The sequence below is a fragment of the Anarrhichthys ocellatus genome, unplaced genomic scaffold (genome assembly GCF_004355925.1).
Source record: "Anarrhichthys ocellatus isolate YVR2014 unplaced genomic scaffold, GSC_Weel_1.0 scaffold12, whole genome shotgun sequence".
Lineage (NCBI taxonomy): Eukaryota > Metazoa > Chordata > Actinopteri > Perciformes > Anarhichadidae > Anarrhichthys > Anarrhichthys ocellatus.
In genome coordinates, this window is record NW_022280042.1 from 2767901 (window position 1) to 2791220 (window position 23320).

The 23320-nt window shown below is 42.7% G+C and overlaps 1 protein-coding gene across 1 annotated transcript; it reads right to left on the reverse strand.

The window, feature by feature from the left end:
* Window positions 1-4944: 4944 nt before the first annotated feature.
* On the reverse strand, window positions 4945-21701 carry slitrk6 (SLIT and NTRK-like family, member 6). Its single transcript, XM_031852124.1, has 2 exons — window positions 21169-21701; window positions 4945-8940 (listed from the first exon to the last, which is right to left on the reverse strand). Exon 2 carries the CDS (start codon window positions 8923-8925, stop codon window positions 6394-6396), a length of 2532 nt encoding a protein of 843 aa, XP_031707984.1. The 5' UTR covers window positions 8926-8940; window positions 21169-21701; the 3' UTR covers window positions 4945-6393.
* Between the last annotated feature and the right edge of the window lie 1619 nt (window positions 21702-23320).

Below are 23320 nucleotides of genomic sequence, written 5' to 3' on the forward strand. Positions count from 1 at the left end.
TGTTGAGGTCCTCATGATTTAGATCAAACTGACAAATCCTGGCATCTGGCGTGCCTTCAGTGTGAAAGCACCATCTGAATGCTGAGCTACATTCAACTCCTATGTGCCCAGAAACTCAATTTTTGGCCACATTTCAATGTCTAGACGGCCGATGGGTCGTGTCCAATTTCTTTACATTTTTCAGCCTTTGCATTTTCTGCTCAGTGTCACATCTCTGCACATTCATATAAATCAAAATGGGTACCCAGGCTATTGCCCGTCATGTATTGATGCGGGTTGTTCCACGTGATGCGTTAAAAGATTATCCCCTATTACGTTGCGCTGTACAGCCTTCTCAGGACTCAAGAATTTGTCTAATTCAATCTACTATTGTCAATAAAATATCCCCAGTAAGGGTTTAATAGGGTTACTCAATAAGATAAGTTAATGGCTTTTCTGTACTTCATGAGAGAGCGACTGTTCCCCGGTTGATTTAAGAAGAAGAAAGGTCTTTTCAAGAGAACAGAACAAATCGATCCAATACATAAAACGTTACCCACCATTTAATCCATCAATTGGTTATGATCTCACTTGCACTCCCCATCCACTCTCACTGTGCTATACTGTATAAGATAAAACGCTGCACACACTCCATTAAAGGGATAAATCCTCCTTTAGATACTTTGTGTTATATATCATCAATCTAGGATGTTCAACACATTCCAGGAGCTCTTTGGTGATGAAGTGCTGTAATTTTCTTTTATCTCACAGTGTCTGTGTGAATTTGTAGTCCAGATAGTGACTTCCTACACTACCCAGAGTCCAACAGTTTATCTGAACTTCCAGCTATGACGTGTTTAGCAAAGGTTAATGGCTATTAAAGGTTTGTAAGACTTTTCCCAGATCGACTTGGGTGGTGGAGGAGCTGGTGTCTCTGTGCCTGAACGTCAGTGCAAAATGGAGGCATATTCGCCGACAAACGGACAACAAAACAGAAATTAAAAAAAAAGATATTGTCAGAGGACTCTAGGTTTTAACGTTTGATTTCAGGGAGGGTTTTTCCCTTTCACACAGCAGTTTGTTTTTTCATCCCCTATACCTGCAAGGCCGCTCTCAGTACAGCAGATTCAACACAGCACATCCAACGACTAAATATTTCTGATGTTCTGATGGGAAATTGGGTCAGTGGCTTGGTGATTTACACTGTGTGCCAAGCGAACAACAGGATAGGGGTTCAATGTCCATGGCTTCATAGCAAGCTGCTCCGCTTGGCAAGGCAGCATCATAAGATCGCCCCCAGGGTAGAGCTCAGTAACAGAGCACAGTTCAGTTCAGCAAGTGGGGGTGTACTGAGAGACAAAGTCAGCCTCTCATAATGGCTCTTCATTCAAGGTTGGGGCTCCCGAATACACTACACAGTTTATGGACACTTGATATGGATTACTGTCACTTCAGTGCCTTGAAAAGTCGGCCCTTTGATTTTTTTTTTTAAGTGCTTGGTTTCTTCGTCTTTCAGTCAACAGTCGTATATTAGTCAAAGTGAGGAGTTCAAGTAGGTATTCCGTGCCAATGGTGTCCATTGAATACACTCCAGCACATTTGGCAGCCATTACAGCCATCGATTGACATTTTAAATCGATGTAATGCAAATTTTTAACCGCTCAAGCGTGCTCGATCTTCCGTATCACATTTTACATAAACCTGCATTTCATGCACGTCTGCCTGTCATTGCCCCAGTGCACGCTGGGAACGGCTCTAGTCCTCAGTCATGACGCTGAAGAGTAAAGCGAGGGTGTTGAAAATGGACGGTTGGAGGGACTGTTGGATGCGCATTTCATTCTAAATCATCCCCCATCAATTAAAAGTGACCACAGGTGGACTGAAGGGATGGAGATGTCAAGGGGAGAATTTGAATGCGCCTCGAGTCGACTCATCGTGTCACTGCAGAGCAGTTTAAGCAGTAGTTCATTGGGGAGCCAAGGATGCTAGATAATAAAACAAGAGAAACAAACTGTGACATGTTGTTCCTCCCTTAGTCCCTTGTTGCTCCGTGAAAATAAACAGGTTTTTTTTAAATGGGAAAGTTTAATTGTGAAACTCAATTATTGCTTTTTTGAGCATTATAACCAATTGAGTTTCGTGGTATTTACATCATTTAAAACATTATCTGTCATGAGTTGAACCAACTGAATCAATCATGTTATGTTAAATGGAATGCAGCTTCCCTTATTGGACAAATATTTCCTCATAACATCAATAAAGTTAGCTGGGGAAAACTTCAAATTGGATTCATTTGACTCACTTAGAGCAAATCAAATTGAAGTTTAATGAGAGTAAACCCAATCTAGACAATCATATTTAGTATTAAGTTAAGGGTTCACGTCGCATATTTTACACAGGAGGCTCAGTTTGCTCGTCACCACAAAATAGCTCATAGATGTCATCAGGGTTTTCTCAGCATGAATTGTATTGTGGGAAATGCAGGACCCAGTGTTTTTGCAGTTTGACTTATATTAAAGACTAAAAGTCGGGAATATCTCGGCCTTTACTGATTCAATTTTGACCATTCTTCTTTTTAAATGTATTTTATAATGAGGCTTCTGAGGCCCTCAAGTTTACAGAAGTGCAATACTTAATCACTTGTATGCCCCTTTAATTCATTAACCTTTCATATTGACATAACCAAGTTTTGGGTGCATTTCCAGTATTTTCCTCTACACTATGTTTCAGAGAGAAATGCAAAATATGTAAAAAATGACAGTTATGGTAACCTTTGCTAAAGTAAAAATTCTGAACACGTCTTCCACCCCTAAGGAACAGCACTGTAGCCAATTTTGTCTTCAGACCTACATCTTTTCACCTCCTGCACGCACTGAACCCTTTTTGTCCTCCAGCAATCATATCCAACAGAGCGATTGTTCTGCATTCCTGCCGCTCACTGTTCATTAAATGTCAGGAGGAATTAAAGGCAGGGAAGAGGCGCATCTTACATAAAGCAATGTGTGAGGCATTTAATTGACTGCGGCTTAAGAAGCTGGCGAAACTCTTGGACGCATAAAAAGGATCGATAATGTTGCCCTGAAGAGATGTTCTGTTGTTATGCTCCCAGATATGAATATTAATGACTTGTGGTTGTGGGACGATGCAGCCCAATTTTAACAGACCATTTCATAAAATGATAACTGGGTGAGATATGGATTTTTCAGGCTGATATTTGAAAGCATTTCGCTAACAAAGCTAATACATCATCTGCAGTACAAATGAGACAGTGGACACTCCGATAAGTCCACCATTGTGCATGTGCTAATGGAGGCAACACAAATACTATTATTGCAATAATATGCTGTGTTATTTGGCGTATCGAAAGTGTCATTTGTGTGCCATTTTTGAGTGCTCGTGTGCAAAAAAAAAAAAAGTTGAGGCGAGTCTGTAATTACATTTCCAGTCACAAGACACGATTCGTGCCCGGCCGCGGTGCAAATCAAACAGCGTTGGAAATGAATTGTAAATAGTCACAGTTGGCTGCTGGTGTATTGTTTGAGTTTCGGTCTGTGAGCTTGTTTGACTGTGAATCAACCCTTTGTGCGTGTAAGCAATGTATGTCTTTCACCATTGGTTACCTTTGCACTTGGGTTTATTATGAGTCGCACAATTTGCACCATCGCTCATGTTCCCACGTAATTGCACAACACCTGATGGCAGTAACAACACTAGTGTTACTTTGCAGCAGCTGCCTCTACCTCTACTTATGAACATCCATAGTCATTAGAGCTGGGTTTCCCTATTGTATACCAAGAAAGAGCTACTTAGCTCTAGTGTGCCACCATGTTTCATCATTGTTGTGCAAATGGGTGCAGCAAAGCCTCGTAACGTGGGTGTCAGACGAAGGCGCTGTACGGTGCCATTGGTTAAAATCAACTCAAATGAAGCTAAAAATGTTCTAATATGGATTTCTCCTTAAACACAGTTCTCTTATATGCTTTTTCTTTTATTTAAAAATATCCAAATCATTATCAGGGCTTTCCATTTTTATAAAAGTGCTAAGGTTTTATGATGTTTATCTAACAGGCTGGGCCATACTCACACTAAAGTGAATTGCAAAAGACTTCATACAAAATTACATTTGACGAAAAACAAGTTCCACCAGTGCTGAGCCAATTATTATTATTTAATGTACTCTTCTTTAAGTTGTGGCTGTTGACTTATCTTGTTAAATGTATCCAGTAACGCTGTGGCTCTGTTTCAACATGGGCGCCTTAGCGAGCTTCAGTTCAGAACACAGTTATGCACTTTGCCAATGTCTCACCTTTAGAGAAGCGTATTGCTTACGAGTCTCAGAGGATCAGTCTGCGGAGGCTAATTCGTCTTCCCTGCTGTGTGCGCGTATCCCTCCGTGAGTTTGCATCACTTAAATGATGCGTGTCTGCATTCAAATGTATCGACATATATTTATTCGTGCTGGCGGTGTATCTGTATCTGTATGCGAGTGCTGCGCGCGTGTGTGTTTTGCACTGCAAGGTTATGCGTGTGTTCCTGCAAAGGAGCCTCAGATGCATCAATTATGACAGAAAATGGAGGAATTAGAGAGGGTCCACTGTTTCTCCCGGAGAGGAGGAGGAGGGGAATGAAAGGCAGGCGGAAAAGCAAGATTGGGGGAAAAGCCCAGCGGCTTTGTTGTGTGATTAAGGACCAGTTTTGAGCCATCGTGGGGGGTTAAATTATTCACACAGCGGAGGAAACAACCAAATGGTGTTTATACAAGTACATGCATGCACATATACATTGGCACTGTGGAGGACTGAACCAATTACGAGAGAATGTCATTCTTTTGGGCGCAGCTCAGTGCGGCTGCTGTGTCAATTAGTCGGCATCTTGTGAACTGCAGAGCGTTCCACATCATTGTACAGTATTCTATACGATTATGGATGTTGTCTGAATGCGGTACACATTGTACTTACCATGAACTCAAGTTTATGTAACATTGCAACTCTTTATTTCCGGTTTAGCAGTTACAGCTTCTGTTTATATTCTGTACAGCACTGAAGGCACACATAAAACAAAGATATAATGGAACATTAGTATGTACAAAATATACAGAATAAATAGAATAATTCAATGTAGTTGAGTAGAAAAGCTACAGAGTGTGTGCTTACATGAACCGTCTCAAAGTAGAATGTTTCCAGGAGTGTTAATGGAGTGTATCGTGTAATGTCTGACAATGTCGACATTGCAAATGTCAGTCGCCAGCAGTCCATTGCTTTGAAACAGAGAAACAGTTGGCTGCAGTCAGTCGGCAGGTTGTCTGCTTGGGGAACTGGAGCTTTTGGGTGATGTTGCTCGTCAGAAACCGTTCATGTGCAAACCGGTTAATATTCCCCGCCTCGATTCAGTCCGAAACAGTTCCAAATCAGCCAGTCAGCATGAGGACGGAGGGGCGTTTCTAAATGCTGTTTTGAGCGTCAAATAGTGTCGTGAAACGCTATCTCGCATACGCTCGTGCACACAAACACACGCTGAAAGATCATACACGTTTGTGGCTCATTTTTTTTCCAGCAGAAAAACAAAAATAAAAATAGGTTTCAGCAGGACTCTGTTGATTGTCATGCACCATCCCATGGCATTTGATTAGTGCAATGCATTTTTCTTTTTACAAGGTTACAGTTGAGTATAATATACAGTACTTTAAGTGCTGTATTTACCGATTGACAGAAAATAAAACATCCTTCTCTGGATGCCACCAGTTTGTATATAAAAATAAATAAAGGACCTATGACTGCAACTGTGCAGTGTATTGGATTGAGCAGAAAAGCAGTGGAACCACACTCCTATCACTGTTTTCCAATGTACAGTTGGCATTTTGCTGACTCTACGGCACAATGAGCATTCTGGTTACAGCATTCCAGCTGGCTGATGTTGACAGAGGGTGTAATCAGGTCATATCTAGAGTCAGGATAGTCTGATTAAACAGCAATTCTGGGTCAAGCGGCGATTGGAATTCACTCACTTCTTTCCAAACATCTGCTTTATCCTATCAGGATGTCAGACTGGAGTGTGTGTGAGCTTTGCGGATCAATTCATTTGGTGGCAATACGCCATGGAAATTTATTCAATCATCAAAAGCTGATTGAGTTGTTTTCAAAGAGGGTTTCAGCCCAGGCCCAGGCAACACACAACGATAGCTTCTTTAAGTTACATTTGGCCTAAATGACTACACCTTTCACCAGCTACATAACATGGCTGTCAACAGATAAACGGTAACACAAACTAAACCAGTTACATTCTGTGCTACGATTAAACTTAAAGTGATGTGCCCATGATATATATATCACACTGTGGAAAGTACAGAAGGGCAAACGGGACAAGGCACTTGGTTGAAAACATAATATATATAGTTGTTGTTTTTACTGCTTAAGTTCAGTTAAATGCAGTTTGATGCTCCAGAACCTCCAAATAGTCTGGCTCAGTATGCAAGTTAGCCTTGAGTTCAAAGTATTCGTTCTTAGTTTGCTCAAGCATGACCTTGCGTGGTCGCGAGTACATAATTGTCTCCATTAGCTTTAACTCCTCCTGGTGTCCCGGGACCTGCATGTCTACAGCAGACTGAAGCTGGGGCATGTTTTTCCGAAGGTACTCCGTTATTCCAAGCTGCTGCAGCTCCTTCTCCCTCTCCAGAATGTTCCTGTACAAGGAGTTGGGATTTCCTAGAGTGACGAACTCCGCGGGGCACTCTCCGGTCATCGGTCGGAACTTTGAGCTGGGGTTTCCCGTGAGTGGAGACGTGTTCTCCTTCTCCATGATGCTCCGGCAGACGTGATGCTTGCCGCTGGGTTCGTCGAGGCCATAATCCAAATCTGCGTCGTGTTCCTTGTGCTGGGAGCAGTAGGTGGGGTTACGACAGATCTGGACAACGGGACTATGCGATCTCTCTTCGTACAGACTGGCAGACCCCGTTCTTTGTGTCATAGTGTGGTGTGTTGTCTTCTGCCCGTACATGCTGTAATGTAGGTGAATGGGGCTGCTGCCGGTGTTTTCCCTGGGCTGCTCCTCTGCTGCTTTTTTCTTTGCCTTCCTCCGCCGCCGGTGCACCACAAACACCACCAATCCGGCCATGCAGAATATAATCATGAGGATAAACATTATAAGGCTTAAGATGAGCACAGAGAGCGGGACAGTGTCCGTGAGTGAGCTGAACAAACCCTTGCCAGCGCTGTCGGGCCCCAGGGTGGCCGTCACGCTCTCCTCCCCATCTGGGGACATAGGGTAGTAAGTCCCCAACCCAGGACATAACATCTCGTGACGAAGGCTCCTTAGCTCGGCCTGCATCACTTTCTTCGGGGTGTGACACAAAATGAAGCCCACCACTGTGTCCTTTCTGAGTTTCTCCACCCATTGTTTGAGGCTGAGCAAGTCACAGCTGCAGTCCCAGGGGTTGTCCTCTAAATAAATCTGCTCTAGCGAGTCGAGTTGATCAAGCACATTGCTCACTGGCAGGTGCATAAGTAGATTTTTTCTCAGGTTTAATTTGGTGAGGGGCACATTGCGAAATATCTGCGCTGGAAGAGAGCTGAGGAGGTTGTTATTTAATGACAACAGCTTCAGGTTGGGCAGGGGATTAAATGTGCCTGGAGCAATCTCTTTGATAAGGTTGTATTCCAGATACAGGTATTCAAGGTTGTGGAGCCCCACAAACATCGTGGAGAACAGTTTTTCAATTCGGTTGCCATTCAAATAAAGTTTTTTCAAACTGCTCAAGCTGAGGAATGTTTCATTGTCAATGTAATCAATTCTGTTGTTGGCCAAGTTCAGCAATTCTAAACTGTCGTATGTGACAAAATCATACTTCGAGAGTTTCTGAATCATATTTCCTGTCATGACTAGTTTAGTGGGGCTTTGCTGAAGTATACCGATATCTGATACCTTTTGAATTCCTCGGTCCTGACAATGCATCAAAAACCCAGCCACAGGGTGATTGTGACAAGAACAGTGCTCCACACAAGGGCTGCCGGGAATGTGAGACGGCGTCGGCACCTTGGCGTCATCTTTGGCGTCGATCAACTTGGGGCTCCCTTTGGACGAGGGGGTGACGACCATATCCAGCGACTTTGACGGCTCCTCCAGGTTTATATCTGCATGGGATGGGCAGAGAACGTCCCGCTTGACTTTAGCCAGAATGGTCCCCTTAAGGTGATGTGGTGTGCTGCAGACCACATCCCCGATCGCTGACTGGGCCCTCATGTTCTCCATCCAGATTTTTAAATGTAAAATATCACAGTCACAGATCCACTCGTTGTCCTCCAGGAGAAGTTCCATAATACGTCCGATGTGCTCCAAAAAGCCGACATAAGGCAGTGTCTGGAGCTTGTTGCCACGTAGGTCCAAGTGGGTGAGGGGCACGAACCGGAAAATGTTGTTCGGTAAAAACTCTACGGAATTATCATTGAGGATGAGGACCTTGAGGCGGATCAGTTTGTTGAAGGCCCCAGGCTCGATGACCCGAATGAAATTCGTGTCAGCTTGGAGAAACTCCAAATTCACCAGACCTTGAAAAGTGTCCTCTTTCAGAGTGACGAGGAAATTGCTATTTATGTGGAGTTTCTTCAGTGAACCGAGAGTGCTAAAGACCCCTGGTTCCAGCTCTTGAATGCTATTACCCCCAATGTGCAGTGAAATGGCATTCTTAAGCCCTTCCATTTCCTCGGCACGGAGCTCAACCAAGTCATTTTTGTAAAGGTTCAGGTGGAAGGGCACACCTGCCGGGACTTTGATTTGGGAGATTTTGCTGATGTTTCTCTGGTCACAGTTAAGATGAAGGATGCCATCTTTCCCCTCGCAGGAGCACAAGGAGTCACAAGACTCACTTATAGAGGATGATGCCTGTGAGGGATGGATATCTTGGGACCGGGCTGCGGTGAGAAACAAGCCGATGAAAATGATGCAGGGCAGCATTTCGGTCTGAGATATCTGTGAAGAAAGGATAGAAGCAAAGGAAACAAAAAAGAACATTAAGTGTATGTTGTAAATGTATTCTAAATGACAGTGTCCCAGTGATCCAACTGTCATACAAGTTGAATGTGTTACATTCCATGAACTTTGGTTGTTGTATAAATATAACAGCGTGAAATTATATTTATGGGTACATCATATGCATGAGGGGAAGTCACACTTGACTAGGATGAAAGAGTTTGTTGTTGCATTGTCTTCATATAGTAAAAATTCATGAACAATATATAACAGGAAAACCCAGTGTCTACATGCCCACTATTCAACAGTCCTTTCACTCTGTAAAAATAAGCCTCAGGTTTATCCTAATGTATCTTCATAAAGTTAACCCTATGTGGCTATTACGTGACATGACTAAATCCTGATGAAAAGAATAAGAGTCCACAGTATCTACCAGGACATTACCAATGATTAAACACATTTCACAGGGGGAGCAATGACAATAAGACAGCATCTCTTTCCAGTGACTCACACTGGGATAATGGTACATTTAGTAAAATGACTCTCATTTGACTGATTTTCCTGCCCTTTATATGGAGGCTCGTCTGAACAAAGACTTACTCAGTGTGAGTCATATGAAGGCAGAAATCAGCTCTGTCCCTTCAGAGTCCATGTCAAAGAAACATTTACAAAAGAAATTTTAAATAAAGAACTGAAATGAATCGTTGCGTCTTCATTGTTCGGCCAATTTACTCTCACCCGACTGGACTGAAAGGATCTAATCACGCCTTATATTCATCAATCTGTTTTCTTGTAAGGTTATTCTGATTGTGTTTTTCTAAAGTTTAGAACTGTTCCCATGCAGTGAAAATCACCTGGAGAAGCACAAAGGCAATGGAAAGAGTTCAACCAAGCTCTCACGAGGAGAATTCAAACTTCATGGTAAGCAGGATCCACGCTGAATGACGCTGAAATGTGATTTTAACGATGAGAGGCCTCGGTGCCACATCTAAAACCATTACATTCATTTGACTAAGATCACAATGGATCAAAGGCTAGACCACTATCAGGGGACTGGTGGAGAAGTAAAGACCTCTTCCCATGATCAAGGATAACGAGATATGCACCATTCGCTACCAGACTTCTTCAAAGAGATAAAACATGGAAAGAAGGCGGGAAGGCCCAGCTGTTCTTGTTAACAAATCCAATTAGCATTCATTCATTCTAACAAGAATACGCAAGCCTAGTTCAGCCAATACATCCTGTGGAGACCTGTGTTTGTCAGAAACCGAAACCTCTGACTCATGATCCATCTATAACGGGTACTCCACTCTCTTTTGACACGAGTTCCAAAATAAATACTTCCCTTCATGGAAAGTCAATGAGACGTAGGGCACATCTCAGGGGTAGTGCTGATCGGAGTTTATCTATCCATTGTACCTCACTAGATATTAATTCAAATACTTGCAACAGCCTGACTACAAATGTTAAAAGATGAATTAGATTACTGTCTTTAGTTCAGATAAACGTTTTTCCAACCCCACACACATAGCGGACGGTGTCCGAAGAGACAACCAAACCCCTGAACGGAGCCGTCAGCTCCAAAGACCAAAGCTGAATCTGAAGGAGTCTCTGAAACAGGAACTTCACTCTTGCTTTCTCTTTGACATTTTCTTTTTGCCCATTTCAAAAGTGCCTCGATACATTTCTTTGTGCCGTTGGGTGAAGACAAAATTATTGATGAAAACCAAGGCAACACTATCTCCAACATCTTTGATGTATTCAGGCATATATACACCAAGGTCACTCTAAGCTTTTCAGCCAGATCTAGACTCTCACTCCACGAACCGAGGGAAATACTACAGAGAATACAAAATATGAAACAAATTAAAGCACAACCACCTTATGCATTAATAGTCCCTGTTACTAATTTATACAGGGAATCACCATAACAGACAGAATGCACAAGAATAATAATTAGTTGTCTTGTGTCGCCTCCAGGGACATACAGTGCTCTGATGTGGATGTGTGATAGGACGACCCATTGAAAAATCCTTCAAAATGACAAGTAACTCATTCCAAGTCATTGGAAAAAGGAATTGTGCAAATAAAACTATAGTGTAAAAGTTATTTCAGATAACGCTCTAACTAAAGGCCATTTTGCGCTTTGTCATCTTTATATATGTGAATATGGAAAAAATCTTTCAACACGATATATAATTTTATATCTCGAACACAATATAGCTTGTGTTCTCGTAATACAATAAATAAATAGTCCATAGGAAATAACAGCATTGTTTTGTTTTCTCTTGCTTGAATTCTTGACAAATCAAAACAGTATTTTATCTTTTAATTAACAACTTAAGTGCAAAATAATTAGTTTGTTATTATGAATTTTGACTATATCTCGTTTTATGATTTCATCCAATTATAATAATTATCATATTGAATTATCCCCCAGCCCTATCATATAGCTTTCAGAAGTGAGAATGTGACTGTAACACAAAAGATGATGAAAATGTGTTGCAGCGCGTTGAAATTTCCCACATTTATGAAAGATGTTATACATTCCATTTAGAAAATGACTATCTTAAATCAATGGAAGGCAGAAAATGGGGAGATGTGAAGTGGAAGTAAAATACTAATGAAGCACACAAATTAAATTTGTCAAACCTATTAAATATGTATTGTTTAGACAGCGATAACATTCCGAAAATGGCCCCAAAACCTGGCACCCAAGAATATCTTTGGTCATTTCCTTTTCATTACTCATCCGTATTTGCTTGTTCAGAAGTCTGGCGGTGGTCGTGGTACAAGGCACTCACCTCTGTGACCCTGAGACAATGAGAAATGAAACAGACTATGAAGAGATGTTATCGCATACTGCATGAGAACACTGCAGAGGGCAGATATGAAGAAGGCATTAGCCTCGTGCACTCTTTCTTCTGTATTTCAAAACAGACTTCTCCAGCTGATCCATTTTCCAGGTAATCAATGTTGCATGGAAGCCAGCACGAGAGATGAAACACTCTTCCGGTGCCAGTCTTCAGATGCGCTCTCTTTTCATAATTCCAATGTGCGTCTCTTGCTGTTCAGACAATTCAATTAGAGATCGACTGAAGCCCTGTGAGATCTCACCTCGTGCATGTGTGTGAAGCCGACTCATCGTCCAACATCAAATGAAAAATAATAAAAAAAAAAAAAAAAAAAAAAGAGTACAGAGCTTAGGGAGGAAAAGACAGCAGAGGGAAAGTGGAGATGGGAAAATGCATCACACATTGAGGCTTTCTACAGGCGCTGAAACACACACAATACGGGTTGCCACTTAGACAGCCATAAATAGCATGTTGTTATGTTCCAATGCAATAACATGTTCCATACTATCATGGAAGTCCTATGCCTCCATATTAGAAATGTTCTGATGACATTTTTTCCTTCCCGATACCTGAACTTGCTTATCGGTCGAAACCAGTGCATTAATATAAATAAATAAATCGGTCATGATTCCCTCCCTAAAACTTTATTTTATGTTCAGATGACATTTGAACACATCATGATAACATTATAATTGACTTTCTCCCAATACTCATTTTGCTGCATGGAGCTCGAACGCATCATAACGTCACTCAATGCAACATTTGTTTCGTTATTTTGCCAAGCAGGACCGTGCTGCCCAACGGCTGTTAAGAGCCAACATTAACTAGCTCCCATCCTGACGATTTCAACGCGGATTTCTTGTTCACGATGGAGTGAAAGAAGAAAAAAATGGGGTGCGAGTTTAACCCCAGGTGTGTAGTGCTAGATCAGGCAGGGTGTATGGATCGGGTAGGGAGAGACGCGTGTTGTCTCTGTTCCTGTGCAGCGTAAATGAGCTGATTAAAGACATGATAATGTGATATTGGATCGGTAAACTTCAATACCCAACACAGCTTTTTAGACTGTATCAGAACAATTCTGCTCCGCACGATTATCATGTCAGTGACGAGGCCTCTTCAACACTCACAGAGATAAGTCATGAATACACATGTTCATATGCCCCACAGAAATCCCTATCTTTTCACCATGATCAGTTTGAACTATATTCACTGATGATCACTGCAACTAATATACTCAATGTGAAGATGACAGAGATTAACAGCCCACTGATTCAGCTGCAGAATATCACATGCAAACCCACACATCACTCACTGATGTTAGAGTTCAACTTTTTGACTTTATTGCTCCCTAAAGGGATTTCTCTTTAGTCTTTCACCTCCTTCGCAAGGGAAGTAAGGTTTGGCTACAAAGGCAGAAGAGTCCTGCAGCTAGTCACGATCTAGTGTCTTGCTCATCAACACGTCAGTAAGGCAGCCAACGTAGAGGCAGGAAGTTGGGTTCCCTGAGCATGTAATCTTTACAAAAGAGCACAAAGCACATGTGCCCTTGCCTTCCATTGGTTTTGCACACTTCATGCACCGGACGGCACCACTTATTTTCATCCGTACATTTGTCATAGTTTGCGGTGAATTGACACAAACAATATACAGACACGGTGTGTGACAACGGTAATCCGGATTTGAACCGCCTAGCATGCACCCTCTCCAGTTGACAGTTTAGGACATTATTTCTAAATAATATGAACACAGTGGAAGTCATGTTCTGTCCTCGTCACTGTCTAAGTAAGTAAAGCACGCTGGAGCCACAAATAGCCCAAAAGGCAGGAGCCTAATTCTTTTCTCTGTAGCGTGAGGCAACTTGATGTGCAAGTATGAAAGGCTTGTTATCCCTTGTGGCACCCGACAGACAGAGACATTCTCCTGAACTCCATCAAGACTGATAAGAGTCACTCCGTATTTGTGTTTTAAGACGTATCGAGTGGATATCTTGTGGGGTCTTCGGAATTTTCTTGGTTTTAAAAAGGCTTCCACTCACTTCTAAACATTGTATGACCTCGGTCCTCCTCATTGCTAGGCTACCTGCAGTCACGGTGATTTATGGTCCTTAACAGGGTGGTTTGATGGAGTCCATTTTAATTCACCGAAGTCTGAGGTTCCCTGTCAGACCCATATGAATAGTGTATGTCATAGTGTATGTCATCTACATGTCTGAAATGTAAATGTAATCTGCGCACCATCACAACGATCAAACACTATGATGGTTGACTCCAAGCAGGTGTGAATCGCTCTAAAGCTGAATATTATGATTCGGGTGATGAGTAGGGCTGCACAATTAATCGGAAGAGTAATTGCAATCATGACTTTGGCTCCCCCACAGTGGAATGACCACGACTGCATGCCATACTGACATTTAAAATGCGTTCCCCGCACACAGAAAACTCTGCTGCATATCAAATGGAGTGCTTCCTAAACCAACAGCCAGCCACTGGCCGGCAACTGAGATGTTTTGGCTTCTTTTTGGGAGCTTTATGGCATTTGTTTCCCGAATTGATAAGTAGATACCTCAAATAATATTGTGCAGTCCTAATTTGTACATTAGTAGGACAACATGGAAGTAAAAGCAATACAACTTACCAAGATTGTGCGCTCTTAGCATGGAGACCTGCTTCTGGTCCATGGGTGCAGAGAATGGCGCATACTTTGCAAAGTTCTATTTATCTACCAGCCGGACCAAACTTCAGCGTCTTTAAACTATTAAATCAAACCCCACGTTCTCCACCTGGAAGGAAGCGAGGCCGCAGCAGCCCATAGAAACAAAGATCCTCCTGGCGGTGCCAGTCAGGCGAGGGGGGGATCACGCCCCACGCGCTCTGATGGACTGCTACGAGGGCTGCAACTTCAGAAACATTATCACCAGCCTGTTCAAAAGCTACGTCAGCTGTGCGCTTATCATGTCATGCAGCAGTCCGGGCAGCTGGCAGCTAAAAAAGCAGCGGGCACTGCTTTATATAGAAACCTGACCGATGCAGGTACAAAAAACACTGCTTCATTTCCTAGCTACCTTCTGCACTGTATAATCCTCTTCTCTTGCTGTTTACTGCTGGTGGGCCTTCATTTCTGATAGCGAACATATGCATGATAGAACTAATAATAGAAGCACAAAGACTGCATGGGGAGGGGAGGGGGCTGGCTCTGCTCTCCCCTGGCAAGCATGATTTAGCAGGCTTGCATTTCAAATGGTCTGTTTAACTAATGCGCAGTAATTAGTTCTCCAGAAAAGAGCAGGGCAGATTACACCAGTGAATAGTGGCATCAAGGTACATTTTGTGAGGGAAGACATCTGCACCAAACACATGTAAAATGTTCCACGTGCATTATTGTCCCTCGCACAAGAGGAACACATTCTATTCAGGAGTGACGAGTGCCCAGCAGGACTGGTAATTTTGTAGATAAATTAATTTAGAATACTCCATCTGGAGGCAGCTCTGTCAGGAAAGTCTGGCACACCATAAGCAAACCACATATGTGAAATAAATATATATATTGTGGTGCGCTGTAAGATGATTTTGGAACTAATTATTAATTGTGTAAAGTTAAATAACAGCAAGGGAACTTTCACTGTGTGTTGATTCTGGCCCAAATTAAGCTGTAGTGTTTCCGCGGGCATTAGGAATACCTATGTATAAATAGCCAATATTCTCGTTTACTTATGTAGGTCACATTATGTGGCATTCGTATGATGTCGAGACTGTTTGAGTCATTTGAATAAGATGCTGAGAAATATTGATAGGAGTATTCAGTTAGGATATCCTATATAATCATTCTCAATCTTGTTGTCTTTATGTTCTCAGCAGTTTGAATTGCCCATTTAAAGTAAGTATACCCGCTCTCAGTAAAAAGGGCCGCAGGGCAACAGTAATGACAGTCTTATGATTCGCTCCATAAATAGGTGTAGATGAAATCTCCAGACTCAAAGGAACCACATATTATAGGTAGACTGACCTGCTTACAGAAGAGAAACAATATACAAGGCGCCACCTAGAACATTCCGTCGTGTCTGTACAACAGGACTAAGATCCTATTAAAACTGCGCTTGATGTTGTTTGTCATTTTGTGAGCAAACCTTCTTCTCCACATTTTGTTTTTGACCAGCCAATAAACAAAATTGTCATGCATGTTCTATAAAAACATAAGCTACAAAGTGGACGATTGTCAAAATGATTTAATGTGAAAAAATATCAGATTGTTTTTTTAAATATTCTTGTCTCAGTGTAACAAAAGAAAGTGCACAGCTGGTGTGCAGCTCTGTGGACACAGTGCCATGCATGTACATGCATGTCTTGTGTTTGCGGCATATTGAACTGGTTTGAATTGGAATACACTGCATGCTTACACTTCTTCTACAGAGCCCTGCTGCTTCTCTAACTGGACGAACGGCTCGAAAGTCATGAGTTGTTTTAACGATCACAGCTGCTAGTGCACGTAGTCATTAGTACCAGCTGAACGGTATCATGGCAATTAGTCAGGAGGCCTACTGTAACGTTGCACTTTAGAAAGAGCGTGCACAGCACGTGTAATAGTATTTGCTTTGGTTTTTGTATGTCACTCATTACAGTACTATAATCTAGAGTATTGCTGTCACTTTCTCAAGCAGCTGCGCCTTTTTTGATTTAAAGGGAAGACACTACAGGTGAACAGGGACAAATAAAAACTAAAAGATATCACCAATAAAACGTCCTTAGTTGATTATTGCAGGAAGAGTATTATTTTCTGTATGACACATTTTCTTAAATGTTATGTGCAAATGATGCATTCTGTTATAAAATATGTGCTAATTTGCATTCATTTCCAGAACAGAAATGGGAACACTGGATAAAGCCAGGTTCACTATCCTTGTTTTGACGTATTAGAGTCAAGGTTTTTCAGGGGAGGGGAGTTTTGGGTATAGCTTTTTGTCATTCCTCTGAAAATACAACCATAAAAAAAATATATATATATCTTTTCGACATGTTTTTAGGAATACAATGTTGTATGAATCAGGTTACCTTGAGAGTATAGATAGGAATGAAACTGTAAACCTTGGTGTATGTAAGCGCTACTGAAGTGGAGATTTCTGGCTCCGAGTCTGAGAAAAAAAATCATTTTGAGAAAAAAGGCCTTTAACTGCAATACGTATACAAGACACTACAGGTGATGCTATCTTTAGGATAAAACTACAGATGCCAATAGACAGAGAAGTCAAATAAACACCTCAATCTTTTTTTCTGTATGTTTTCTTCCCACTAATGCGTGTAGAACACAGGCAGGTTTGTTGCCTGTAGTGACTCGCCATATTATAGTTGATCTATTTGAGAATGTCGGCCCATAGGGAGAATGAAAAGAACGAATAAATAAACAAAAGAAAGCTGGACACGGCTTTAAACCCTGTGGATTAGCTTTCAGTTAATTTGGCAAAAACATACATCCAAAGTTCCCTCAGCTCTTGTGGTGGAGAAAAAAGCAATAACAGGCCAGGAGATTACCTCAACGTCACAGACGATCTCTTACTGTTTGGGAAACGTGTATAGCAAGTTTTACCTCCGATAGAAAATCACTGTTTGGATTGTGTATAGCTCCTATTCTGATACTCCGTGAGCTCTGCCTTCATGCTGTTTATTCACAAGACACTTCCACACTGGGGTCACTTTGAGATGCTTTACGATGCAAACCTGCACCCAGTTGACACCCTGAGCACAGACGGAATGCACATGCAGTGGAGATAATAAGACTCGTTGGAACTGCCAGTATCAGACAGAGCAGACGTCAGCAGTCCACAGAGAGACACGGAGAATCTGGGCTGATGGGTAGAAGAATATATTTCACAGAGGACTGGAACATAGCTCCAATCAACAGCCCTCAACAGGACGAGCTGGTGAGAAGATGGAAGAATCGATTGATGTCAAGTCTGTGCAAGTCTGTATGCTAATCAGTGCATAATCCATATACAGTTCACTGTAGTATCCATTTTCATATAACAGGGTGTTTTGCCAAAAGACAAGAAGCGAGAGATAAAAAAAAAAGACTTGAATAATGCAAATTACCTTCAAAAAATTGGCTGTTAATCAAAAGCTGCACTGTGAAGCTTGAACTCTGTTAAAAAGACACGTTTCAGGATAGACTTAGGGGATCTCAGTCCAAGTTTGGGATTTGGGTTATATGTTTACATAAATGTCTTGTCTAGCGGCGCTTTAAATAATTTATTAGAGTACACTTGAGGCGGCAACTTTAACGCATATTTTAGTTCGAGGTAACTTGTTTTTCTGCCCTGTTTTTCTGAGATCAGGTACAGTGGCTGAGTTAATTGAGTGTCTAATGACTTAACAACTGCAGAGACTTGAGCTGACCTGCGTCGTGGTCCTGAACAAGACCTTTCAAGACCAATTAAGTAGGAATGCCACATCGGGCAGTTAGAGGAGCCGGACTGGATTTAAAAAAAACTCCTGCCCGAAGAAGAAAGTCAAAGTCTAATCATAGAAACGTCTTGACACCCATAATTCCCTGTTTGTGTTTGGGATAGATTACTGCCTGCTGGGCACCTTTGGAAAGAGCTCATAATCATAACAAAAGATTAAAAGCATTTACAGACAACACGGCCCGTACTGTGGCTGCACACGTTTGCAGTATGAAACATGTGCACACGTCACGCCAAAAAGGCTGTTTACTGTCCCGGAATAATCTGCTGGCAGAGCTTTTCACGTGAACGCTCACGGCACCGTCTCATTCTGGGCGCCACTCTCCGAGCAGCAGGTTTTTCTTTTTGAAGGCGTTCGGCAAAGATTGATGGACGTGCGACAGCTAGATGGGCGGACTCATCAGCGCCTGTCTTGTTTTCAGGGGGGGGGGGGGGGGCACAAAACCATGTTGCATTGTCATTCCGGAGATGTCACTTTGAAACATTGATCAGAAACACAGCTTTTGAATAAACCACCAACTTGAGTTTAAGTGTGGCTCCTGACGTGATGAAGTGAGCACCAGCGTGGTGGAGGAATCTAGTGGAGCCCTGCAAGGACTTTAATAACAGATCCACAGGCCTGAAGCTCCCACCTCCCATATATGTCAGAGAGCTTTATAGCAAGAAAGCATTTTTAGTGAAAGTGACGATTTTCCTCCAGGTGTTTGGACTAACACACACCTGCGATGCAGCAGGGAGTGATGAAGCACAAACAGGCAAGAACTGGTTTTAATAATACTGAATACCTTGGAAAACACTTCACAGGGAGTGCTTTTTCACAGTGTGAGTCCTCCCCGCTCATTTACAGCAATTTGCTCGAGCCGTACTGCGACACGCAGCAGACAATACCAACAACCTGGCTTAGCAGCATAGGAGGGACTTCTTTTTTTCCCTTTTGTCCTCATTCACTTGGAGGTCACCAACCAACAGTTGCGTGCATCCACTCATACTTAAAGTCGGGCCGCTTTTGCTTTTTGGGGAAGGGGGGGGGGGACGGGGACGAGAGAGACTTGTTGCTTCCAGCTAGAGGTTGTTTCATTCCAGCCTGACATGGGATAGCAGATTAGAGGCCCCCTGCACTTTATTGCTTCCGCGTGCACGAGGCCCTGACCGTCCATCAACTTTCCCCGGAGCGCCCTGCAGTGTTCCCCAGCACCAATTATGGCCAGGACTTGTCCCTTCTCTCCTCTGTATCGGAAGTGATGTGGCCTGCCCTACAGGGTCGACACCACCGCTACACCCACATATCTGCAGAGAGTCCTGCCAGCGCCCGCGGCCCCTCCACCGCCATCCTGGAGAAATGATAATTATGACATCCGCCCACTCAAGAGGCAAGAGATAGTTCAACTCCCCTGCCCTTTGTTCCAGCCCTTTTTTTTTGTGTGATTCAATATTCTGTGGGCTCGCGGTGCCTACTTTCTCCATGTCATAGAGGAGGCAAGGACTCGCCATTACATCCGCAGGCGCCCTCTGTCTGAAGGTAGTGTGCTTTAATAAACTTTCACAATGCCCTCCTCCCTGCTCTACCCCTGATGCTCTTAAAACGGCAGACTACTCTCACCGGTCACCAATTCCCTTTGGGTGTTTCACACGTTGCAACGACGCTTCACTGTGAGCCATTTGTTCAATCGGGGTCCAATCAATAACCGTTGGTTATTGGTGTTGAGCCCAAATACTTACACGCAGACCTCTTAACGTTTGATGAGAAAGCAGGAACATGAGCAATTAGCAGCACACTAAACACCCCTTTGTGAACCGTCCCTTTCGAGCGATTCGTTAAATTGGCCCTCAAACCACCCATCAATAATTAATCTCACACTATTCAGACACATGAGGCTTGAGCAGCCCATATATTTATGGCATGGGGCGCTTATAACTAAGCTATTAACCGGTGATTCATTCAAGCAAATAATTGGGGCCCAAACTCAATTATGCAATTTTATAACGAACAGCTAATTAGACACTTCTTCTCCCCCTCATTAACTTTTATTTAAGTAGGACTATAACCTCACTCTCACATTGGGGGGTGGGGGTGATTAAATTAGGCTTGTATGCGGTAAAGATGTATTTAATCCTTCCCGATCTACAATGTAACCATGTGTATGCTCAATGTTAACACTGCTGTGCCACGCTTAATTCATTTCAAAGAGATGAACAGACAAAATATGCTTCCGATACAAAACAATAAAAAAAAACTCCTCTCTGATTGGCTGAGGTCCGTTAGGGAGTCGTGATGCAGTCCTCATTAAACACACCTGCGACCACCGACCTGTAATCATACATATTCATGCGCGGAGCAGCCGCACTGTCGGCGCATTAGAATGTGCGCTCATCGACGCAAAAAGACAAATAGAGCCACTTGAAGTTGCGCTCGGTGTTAAAAAGCAGCGTGTGGGCACAGCACCGGTCTTGATTAACATACGCGTAGGATACAGTAGCTGCGGGTGGCAAGCGGCCAGGTGTGCTCGAGGTAATGGAGCCCCCTCAGGAAAACTCTCTCTCTCTCTCCTGTCAAAGTCCATGGCACTTTTCTTTTGACAGGACTTCTTGTAAAATCATGCTAGTGATAAATAAATAACGCTTTCTGTTGACATCTCAGTCCACATACAGTATTGTGCATTTCACAGGAATGTAATTAGGTTAAAAATAAAATGGAGGTGCACACTGCTGTGTAACATACTGTAGCTAGTTGGAACCTGCCCATGATGGACACCTGGATTCCTTGAGACTTAGGCTGTTTTTAATATATATATTTATTGTCACCCTCCATAAAGCCCACCTGGTCATAAAAAAAGAAAATAGTCATTGAGCACATTAACATTTTAGTGACACACACATACATATATATATATATATTACAAGTGACTGTGCTTTATGGCTTACCGTCTAACACAGATGAAAACAGGGGAATGCTATTCCAAATGTCACCGTACTCAGTCCATCAGTATACGAGGGGGACCGACGCATCGGAGAGGGACTAACCCTCCACAACACTTTCTCTCCGAAGAAGAAAAATAAAAAAAGCAGGCTGACACACGGAGAAACTTTACAGGATCCGTCAGTCCCCGCTTGTCCTCTCGGGTCCACAGTCTTTTTCTCGAGTCTGACAAGCGCTGTCACACTCTGGTTATTCCCTTTGCGCAAGGAGCTCGCAGAGAGGTTTCTTCTCTCCGGTCCCGGGATGCCTGAGTGTTGCCGTCCTCCCACAGACTCCTCCGAATTAATTAGGGTTAAGTTGCAGGTTCGGGCCACGGGGACAACATACTGCTGTGATTATAAAACACTCTATTCTGCCTTATTTTACGGGCCACTCTGAATGATGAGGGGCGCGCACCGGTTCCAGCTCATGCGCCGCGCCGCGCGCTCTGTGTAGTTAACCAATCTGCGATATATTGGAGTTGCTCCGCAATTTGCATGCTGTGGAGGTGGACGACCGAGACTGGAAGATGCATCAAGTCAGACACCATAGATGGAAGGAGTCTTGGCGGTGCCTTTCACAATAAAAGCACAGAGCTAAATCCACACAAGCTCCATTAAATCTAGTATTTTTTTTTATTTCCTTATTTTGGTCTTTCATACACAATGCCCCTAAAATATATTCCTATGTAATAAAACAAATGTTAAAAAACCCCCAACGACTATTCTGCATGTTTCCTCTCTTTCCAACCAAAATATTCTGCACTTTTATTTAGAAGGAAAAGTCACTAAACTTCCGGGATTTCCCTGTCTATATCTGGTAGTAGCTGATACAACTGGGACAGCTCTGGAGCAGTTAAACAGAGCTCCTCCTCTTGGTTCTTACAATGCTAAGGAAAAAGAACATGTGCATTGATGAGCTTTAAATAGCCTGGCTGCAGCACCGTGAAACTAATGCTACAGATACACCCAAAACACAGATAAATAATCAGCCAATAAATAATCACCCTATTCATTTAGAAAACATGTAATACATAGAATCAGTCCTTATGAATGAGAAACAAATGCAGTTTATTTGTCAAGTGGATAATTCCTTCAGCACAGACGCACAAATATTACGCACCTTGCATTTTGCAGCGAACCGGGGTTCAAGCTGGTCTGCGTCCTTGAACGCTGAAGTGCAAAACAGTTCCAGCTTTGATTCATCAAAACACCCGACAGCTACTGGTTCGTCTGCATCCAAACCCCGACTGGCAGTTGCTGGCACTTACTGGTTGATCACTTTCAGATGGGCCGGGGATGTATCCCTCACGGTGCTTTGTTTATGTGTCTGCCGAGTAAAGCCGAGTGGGTTTGTCAAAGGATCAGTGTGAATGCACCACCCATCTGGAGCATCACGGAGCGGTGCTAGTCCTCACCAGTGACCCCAACCCCTAGATACATCTTCGAAAAAAAGGAAGTGGTCGAAGGATTGAGGAAGTCGAAGTGAAAAATGACAACCTTGGAAACACTTGTAATGGACCCCCGAGGAGTTATTGCAGAATTAAAAAGTTGGTTGGGACACTATATCACTTACATATTCATTTACACAACCTGATATCATCCAAAAGTATTTTTTTTTTCAGTTTGAAGCATTTAGGCAAAATCAATATTTGGCCGTGGGTGCTGCTTTAATGGCAGTGAAAATGGTCTCAGCAATGTCACTCTCCCAATAACTCCCCCCCCCTGGTGTCTCCTCTCTTTCAGAGTAAATACACTGTATCCTTTCAGTGGCTGAACCACTTCCTACAGTAGATTTGCAGTTAATGAAAGCCACAAAAAGCCATTAAGCACCTTTTGTTGGTAAGTTCTTTATGTGCTGTTCCGAAGCAGTCCAGGTGCTTTATCACACGGAGTATAGCCTAATAGCAAATAAAACACAGAGATAAGATTCATATCTGTTTTTTGTTTGCCTTTGTGGACCGGGACTAGGACCAAACTGGGTGTGGGTATCTGTCATCTTGATTAACAACGTCTTTTTTTATTGGTCTGTTGTCTAAACACAGAATAAGGTGGCCCTAATCAGATTAAATATTAGCCCCACCGACGTGCAGATGGGACATCAATAGTCACTACGTGT

Bases quoted from the DNA above. Each gene is read 5' to 3' on its own strand.
- slitrk6 (XM_031852124.1), bottom strand. From the start codon at position 8,925: ATGCTGCCCTGCATCATTTTCATCGGCTTGTTTCTCACCGCAGCCCGG.